Here is an 8,281-nt window from a genome sequence, read left to right as displayed (position 1 = left end):
AAAGACATATGCAACTCCGTATAGACAGATAAAGTCTAAGAAAAAACGTACCTGGGAGCCATAGAGAAAAAGGTACGGTGGCCTAGATGGCGTTACACCTTTGGGAAACGCTCGGCTAGATGGCATTAATATTTGACATTTTAACACATATCAAGCTAACAATATGGGCCAAATTGTCAAAACTGAGGTTTAAAAGTTTTAAGCTTGTGTCGAGAGATGGCAGTCTATGCACTGTGATTACATATTTTACTTTGACAGTAACTGTCTATAATACTCGATCCTCTTTGCCTAGAGCTAAAATGAGAAGTCACGTGATTTACCCTACAGTTTCTTTACAGAAACCAAAACTGCCCTAGTCAATCATAAACAGTATAAACACACAAGTCATGACCGACATATTTGACTTTAAATAACTTCCCCACACATTCCTCATTGTTCTAATTATAATAAACACTATAACAATGATCAATTATTCTCGAAAACAATATTTAGCCTTGCTACTTTTAAAACAAACTTTACTTTACCATCCGTCAACTACAAATCTCATACATTGATAACCAAGTATGTGTAATCTCATCTACATTTTTAACTTTGTACTCGTGATATGAAATTTACAAACTTAATATTACCGTTAATCCACAAAAATTCCTTTACAATTTGTTCCTCACCCAACTGCATTTATAGCTTGGTATTCGTTGTAAGAAAAAATCAATATTGTACATTGATTTTAACCCGATCATGCTCGTTACTCATACACCTAACTTCTCACTAAAATCAGATTAAATTGAACTGTATTTAAACTACAAAAGTATGGTACTAAGCGCAAACATTTATTTGTAAAACGTTTCACTTAAGTAGGTCAGACGAAATTGAACTTTTAATTCAACGTCAAAAAGTGTTTGAGACTGAATTTTTCTGACGTATGAAGAGTTTTCGTCAAACATCGTGAATGTTCGTCAAACATCGTGAGTGTTCGGCAAACATCGTGAGCTTTCGGCAAATATCGGCGGGTCAGATGGTGATAATTTGGAAACTGTAGTAAGTTTGTTTTTGTCATTTTACTTGTTTCCTTCCGTTTGTTCGGTACTTTTTTAATTTATTTGGTAATGCATCTATGGCGCCGGTACCGTAAACGTAAACCTCATTTTTTTTTTTTTTTTCTAATACCTATAGTCTGTCCAGTCGTTTTCTTCAGTGGATGAAAGTAAAAAATAGATGCGAAGAGTTACCGTCTAATAGATACAATGTACCTATAAATTTCGCACATTCGTCTATTTACTGACAAATTTATTTGGCCGTGTGTATTTATTATTCTTAGAAAAAAAAACTATTTTCGAATAGACAGCAGTAGTAATCGCCAAGATAAGCCAAAAATTTAGTTTTAATTTACTGTTTAATACAAAACATATAAAGTGTAAGCTTAGCTTAAGTATTTTTAGTTGTAGCAACATAATTTGTAGTTGCCTTATGTTTGCATCTGGCAACTCTCTCTCTTCTTCCGCGATCCAACCCGACGACATTGTACGCGACCACTTAATGTAACTTTAATTGTTTAAAAAGTTAATAAAACGTAATTTAAATTCAAAAAGCGCATTTTGTTTTCTCCATGCGCAAGTGGTCCTTCGAAAAAGTGAAAAAGTCGACCAGTGTTTCGATATTTCAGCAAAAGTGAGTTCGCGGCAAGTACGTCTGCGTGCTAGCCGGCCGTCTATAACGGCTGGTAAATTCGTCGTGGTTGTGCCTGGGCTGGCGCTGCTGGCCTGTAACTTCGTTCTATCTATAATAGAACGAAAATCGCACACGGATGGGAGAGCAAATCATCATCAAAAACCGCAAGTAACTCGGTATAAGTCGAACTTTTCGACCACCGCAGGCATTCTCCATTTTTCTATACAAAGTGAAGTTTGTGCGATCCGCAGCCATCTTGCGGAACTTCGGAGCGGTTACTTGTCATCTGTCATTGGTGTCATCTGTCACATTGACATTGACGTTCCAGACCAAAACAAAGTTTATTAGTGTCTCGTGCGTTGTTTTTCAAGTGTTTGTGCATTAATTATCAGTGAAAAATGTCTACCGAAACGGAAACTTTAAAAAAACTACGAGTAAAGAGGTCTCAGTGTAAGGGAACAATCACTAGAATTGAGAATTTTGTACAAGACCCCGTAAGTTTAGCTGCCGCGAGCGCCGACATTCTTGAGGCGCGCAAGGAAAAGTTAATTTCAACACTCAAAGATTATGAGAAGGTCCAGATGGACATACTAGGCATCGATGAAGGAGACAGCGAACAGGTGGGAGATATTGAAGATAAATATTATTCAATATTAGCCAAAATTAATAGTTCTCTTAAAATGTTGAATACCAAAGTAACTTCAGAGTGCCACAATGCTTCTACTTGCAAGTTACCAACAATTGAAATACCATTCTATGATGGCAAAGACTTCACCAAGTTTAAACCCTTTTTTGACTTGTTTTCTGCTGTAATTGATAACAATAACTCATTGAGTGATGTGCAGAAACTTTTCTATTTGAGAAAGTACTTGCAAGAAGATGCATTGGCAGTAATAGTAAATCTGCCTTTAGTAAATGAATCTTATAAAGAAGCAATACACTTGTTAAAAAGGAGATTTGATAACAAAGCTAGATTAATAGCAAATCATATAAGTATATTGTTGGATATTCCTACAATGCAAAAGGGCACAGCGGTCTCCATACGAACATTTGTTTCCCAAATAAATCAACAAATCCATGCTCTAAAAAATTTAGAAGAACCCGTTGATAAATGGGACATGCTTTTAATTTCAATCTTGACACGCAAATTGGATCAATTTACAAATCGGGCTTATCAATTAGACCGAGATTTAGACACCATGCCTACTATGGCTAGTTTCATTGAGTATTTGGAGAAGCGTGCTATAGCGCTTGAAGATAGTCAACCAAATAAACATAGTACCTGCTATGAAGGTACTAACAAACATTTCAATATTAAAAGCACTTGCTATGAAGGTGCTCATAAATCAATACCTAAGGTAACAAATGTGGTATCGAAATCGCTGCCGCCCTGTAGGTATTGTGAAAATAAAGACCATCAGATATATAACTGTCACATATTCAAAATGCTACCTGTTGCTCAGAGGCAATCTTATGTAAAAGAGAAACACATGTGTGATGTGTGTCTTAACAATCATGAAGGGAAATGTAAATTTACATTTAAATGTAAAATATGTAAACAGGGCCACAACACATTGCTGCACCAGGAGCGCAATGTAAGTGTGGACAAGCCCACAATTGTTGATGTCAGCGCGCACCCACCATCACCAGATGCTGGTGAGTTTGAAATTGCAGTAAACACTGTTTTAAATTGTGTGTCCGATAGTGGTGTTTTGTTGCCTACCATAAAGGTCACATTATTAAGTCAAAACAATGAAAAGGTAGTATGCAAGGCATTACTTGACACTGCATCTCAAGGCAGTTTTATAAGATCAGATTTAGTAAGTAGACTTGGCTTAAAGCCCATAATTGAACCAAACAATATTATTGGTTTCCGAAAACAAGTATGTAAGGTGAATGAGTATGTAATTCTGACTCTTCACTCTTGTAAAAATAATGTAAAAATAATTTTAAAATGCCACATTAGTGATGAAATTACTTCTGAACTGCCACAAAGGTCACTAGATCTATCTAGCTATCACATTCCAAAAAATATAACTTTAGCCGATGACACATTTTACATCAGGAATGACATTCCTATCTTACTCGCAGCAAATATCTATTTTAAAATATTGTTGCAGGGTTGCATAAAAACTGAAAATGGACCTGTATTCCAGAATACCATGTTAGGATATATTGTTGGAGGAAGTATTCCTGAAAAAGGTAATACATGTAACATTGTAACAAATTTAGTTAATATATCTGATGGTGAAAAGTTGATAAATGTAATGGAGCAATTTTGGCTCTCTGAAAAACTTCCTGAAGTGGAAAAATCCACAAATGATGAATTTGGAAAGGCTGAAAAAATATTTCAGGATTCTGTATCAGTAAAAGACGATAGATTTTATGTTGATATGCCTTTAGCTTTCCCGATGGAAAACTTAAACTTGGGTGACTCATTTTCGGTTGCCTATAATAGATTCATAATGTTAGAAAAAAGGTTACAAAAAGATCCTTTGCTGTTTGAACAATATAAAAAATTTATTGACCTATATCTGGAATTAGGACATGCAAGGACAGTTGATATTGAAAGTTATGACTTAAATGGTCCTGTGTTTTTTCTAGGACACCACTGCGTGTTTAATCCCTCGAGTCGCACCTCACACCATCGTGTGGTCTTTGACGGGTCGATGAGATCTAGAAATGGGACATCGTTGAATCAAGTCATGCTGAATGGGCCTGTTGTACAGAGTGAGCTTTTTGATATTCTTATTTTGTTCAGGACTTATCCATATATTTTAACATGTGACATTCAAAAAATGTTTCGCAATGTTTTTATAAATGAACATCAACGCGGACTTCAAAACATTTTATGGCGCGATTCGCCTAAAGACCCTATCAACTGCTTGCAGCTCCAGACTGTTACATACGGCTTGAAATCAAGCACATTTTTAGCTACAAGAGTTCTCAATGAACTAGCAAATATGCATAAGGATCAGTTCCCTTTGGCCGCACAGGCAATTTATAAAAATACATTTGTTGATGATGTGCTGACTGGTGCTGATGATGTAGAGACGCTTCAGGAGCTGAAAAATCAAATTGTAGAGCTTCTAAAATTAGGTAGTTTCTCATTACATAAATGGTGCTCGAACGATTCTTCATTAATAGCTGATATACCAGTTGAGCACAGACAAATTGACAGTGTGGAGATCGGTCAAAATGACACTGTGAAGACTCTAGGTCTCACACTCCAAATTAATTCTGATAAATTGACTTTCTCTTGCCCTGCAATTGATGAAGCAACAATGCTCAACACAAAAAGAAAAATTCTCAGTTTTATAGGGAAAATGTTTGACCCACTTGGTTTAATAGGCCCAGTAATTGTGGTGGCCAAGTTATTCATGCAAGAACTCCATAGCTCTTTGCCTAAAGATTGGGACTCTACAATCCCAAACGAACTGTTTCAGCACTGGTCTAAGTTTCTGAACAATTTAAAACAAATGGGTCAAATTAAAATAGATAGATGTGTAAAATTTAACTTAGTATCTCATGTAGAGTTAATAGGATATGCCGATGCATCCATAAAAGCCTTCGGAGGCTGTCTCTACTTAAGAGTCTTTATGACTGACGGCTCAGTTAGAGTGAACCTATTATGTTCGAAATCCCGAGTGTCATCACTGAGCAAATCTCATACTATTCCTCAATTGGAGCTCTCTGCTGCTCTACTTTTAGCACAATTGTCAAGTAGAGTCAGTAACATTTTAAATGATCGAGTATCTCATAAAGTATTTCTCTATAGTGATTCCCAAATTGTTTTGTGGTGGATCAAGACAGAAGCAGCAAAGAGTACTGTATATGTAAAAAATAGAGTCAAGCAAATTGTAGAGCTAACTGAAAAATCACAGTGGTTGTATGTTAGATCAAAAGATAATCCTGCTGATCTTTTATCAAGGGGAATTGAACCTCACAGGCTGCAGGAGTGTCATCTGTGGTGGCATGGTTCACCTAGTCTTAGCGATGTGAGTTATTCACATACAAATTCAGAAGAATTTAATTATGAAAATATTATGCCTTTTACAGACTCGCATGAGACAGTCAGTGCACCTTCTGAAAATGTAAAGGGAATCTTGTGCCATGCTACAAATGTAGAGCCCCTAGATTTATTAAACAAATATTCTAATATAAATAAACTTCAAAGGGTGGTAGCTATTATTTATAGATTTTATAATAACTGCTTGAACAAAAATAATAAAATAACAAGCAGCTACTTAACTGCAAATGAATTGCGTGACTCTATGTTGAAAATTGTACGTTGTACTCAGGTAGAGCATTTAAGTAAAGAATTAGTCTTGCTCTCCAAAAATAAGCCTGTGACAATTAGCGATCAAATAGTATTTTTAGATAAATACAATGTCATTAGGGCTGTGGGAAGACTGCAAAATGCAGACAACTTGCCTTATGACAAGCGGCATCCTGCAATACTTCCAAAAAGCTCCTTTATTACCAAACTTATTATAGAACGGGAGCACTTAAGACTTTTGCATGCAGGTGCTAGACAAGTGTTAGGCTCTCTATCTCAGAGGTACCATCTCGTGAATGGTATACGAGAAGTAAAAAAGGTCGTACATAAATGTATGAAATGCATACGAATGAAAGCTGAAGCAGCAAAGCAGTTGATGGGAGACCTTCCTAAAGAAAGAATCACACAAAGCAGACCCTTTCAGCATGTAGGAATCGATTTCTGCGGCCCCTTTAACGTAAAGGTGTCTCGCATCAGGAAGCCTGTTATCACTAAAGGCTATATCGCGCTTTTTGTTTGCTTTGCTGTAAAAGCGATACACTTAGAACTTGTTTCTGATCTCACGACCGAAACTTTCTTAGCATGTCTTAAGCGTTTTATTTCTCGGCGTGGCATGCCCACAAATATTTATTGTGACAATGCAAAAACCTTTAAAGGCGCTTGCAATACATTAAACAAATTGTATGATCTATTTTCCTCCAAACATTGTAGAGACTCTGTTAACGAATTCTGTTCAGATAGGTACATAACATTCAATTGGATACCGAGTTACTCACCAACGTTCGGAGGAATTTGGGAATGTGGAGTGAAAGGTTTCAAACATCACTTTAAAAGAATAGTAGGCAATTTGTGCCTGACCTACGAACAACTTAATACTGTAATCATAGAAATTGAAGGCATTATGAATAGTAGACCTTTACTCTCTGCTATCTCTAATGATTGTGAATATATTACCCCTGGACACTTCATTTGTGGCACAGCTTTGACGAGTTATCCTGAAATTGATCTCACTGAAACTTCAGTAAATAGAGTTTCATTTTGGAAAATGTGTACCAAGCTTAAGCAAGATTTCTGGAAAACCTGGTCTCAAACTTATTTAACTCAGCTCCAAAGCCGCCCCAAATGGAAATACCAGCAAACCAATTTAAAAGAAGGTGATTTGGTAATTGTAAAAGATATAAACACCTCTCCATTAAATTGGCCAATGGCTCGCATAGTAAAAACTTTCCCTGGTAGGGACGGATTAGTAAGAGTAGCTGATGTTAAAATCAATAATAAAATATTCCGTAGAGCCATTACAAAATTATGTCCTTTACCTGTGATGTAGAGCTCATATATTTTCTTATATTTAGATTTAATTGGCGGGTCCAACCTTTACTGTAATGTAATACTGCCTGGCCCCAACTATGTTTAATACAAAACATATAAAGTGTAAGCTTAGCTTAAGTATTTTTAGTTGTAGCAACATAATTTGTAGTTGCCTTATGGTTGCATCTGGCAACTCTCTCTCTTCTTCCGCGATCCAACCCGACGACATTGTACGCGACCACTTAATGTAACTTTAATTGTTTAAAAAGTTAATAAAACGTAATTTAAATTCAAAAAGCGCATTTTGTTTTCTCCATTTACGATTTTTTAAAATGTTTTTCTGGCCTCTACGCGTTGGCTCCCAAAGGTCCCAAAGGTCCAGAACACCATTATTGTTCATTTTTAATCATATTTTTATGGTTTTGATATAAAATAGAAAAAAAAATAAGCAGTTAATCTCTACTAACACGTTTTTTTTTTGTTTTTCCTGACCAGAACTTTTTCACAACCACTATGTTTACTTTCCAACAAAAATCTAAAACAGATTATAAAATAAAATTAAAAGTTACTCTATTAAGTAAAAGGCAATAGTTACATGTTGCAGTAGTAATAGGTTTTCTCAGTGGAATGCGGGTGTAGGGAAACGTGTAAAACGGAGCCGAAGTGGAGCGACCACACACGACGCGCGCGATTTTAGTGTGGACATACCCATGTAGTTTTATACTTTTGATTTTTTTTTAATTTTTTTTCCTTTGTTTTTTTTTAATACTACGTCGGTGGAAAACAGGCATACGGTCCGCCTGATGGAAAGCGGTCACCATCACCTATGGACGCCTGCAACTCAAGGAGTGTCACGTGCGCGTTGCCAACCTATTAGAAACTTGTACACTCCTTTTTGCTGGGTTAAGTATTTTTTGATTCTTTTTTAAGTGGTCTTATTGATGAATCTGAAAATGCCCATGTAAAGTTATACTTTAGGTACCTACAGTTCTTTCATTTAAAAAAAGATTTTATTATTTTTTTGGA

General features: G+C 36.0%; 1 protein-coding gene across 3 annotated transcripts; it reads left to right on the top strand.

Moving 5' to 3' along the window:
* The first annotated feature begins 1,880 nt into the window (after positions 1 to 1,880).
* LOC125238735 lies at positions 1,881 to 7,552 on the top strand. 3 transcript variants are annotated; one of them, XR_007178462.1, is made up of 3 exons: positions 1,881 to 3,324; positions 3,789 to 3,870; positions 4,273 to 7,552. XR_007178462.1 is itself a non-coding variant. In XM_048146157.1 (3 exons), exons 1-3 carry the CDS (start codon positions 2,067 to 2,069, stop codon positions 3,803 to 3,805), a joined length of 333 nt encoding a protein of 110 aa, XP_048002114.1. In that variant the 5' UTR covers positions 1,881 to 2,066; the 3' UTR covers positions 3,806 to 7,552. The 3 variants fall into 3 exon arrangements, 2 of the variants coding, with proteins under 2 accessions (XP_048002114.1, XP_048002113.1); XM_048146157.1 differs by having other exon boundaries at positions 1,881 to 2,288; positions 3,231 to 3,324; positions 3,789 to 7,552; XM_048146156.1 differs by having other exon boundaries at positions 3,789 to 7,552.
* The last annotated feature ends 729 nt before the right edge of the window (positions 7,553 to 8,281 follow it).

Source organism: Leguminivora glycinivorella, chromosome 24 (genome assembly GCF_023078275.1).
Source record: "Leguminivora glycinivorella isolate SPB_JAAS2020 chromosome 24, LegGlyc_1.1, whole genome shotgun sequence".
Taxonomy (NCBI): domain Eukaryota; kingdom Metazoa; phylum Arthropoda; class Insecta; order Lepidoptera; family Tortricidae; genus Leguminivora; species Leguminivora glycinivorella.
This window is presented reverse-complemented; position numbering and strand designations above follow the sequence as displayed.

Coding starts and splice junctions, on each gene's coding strand:
- LOC125238735 (XM_048146156.1), top strand. CDS start 2,067: ATGTCTACCGAAACGGAAACTTTAAAAAAACTACGAGTAAAGAGGTCT.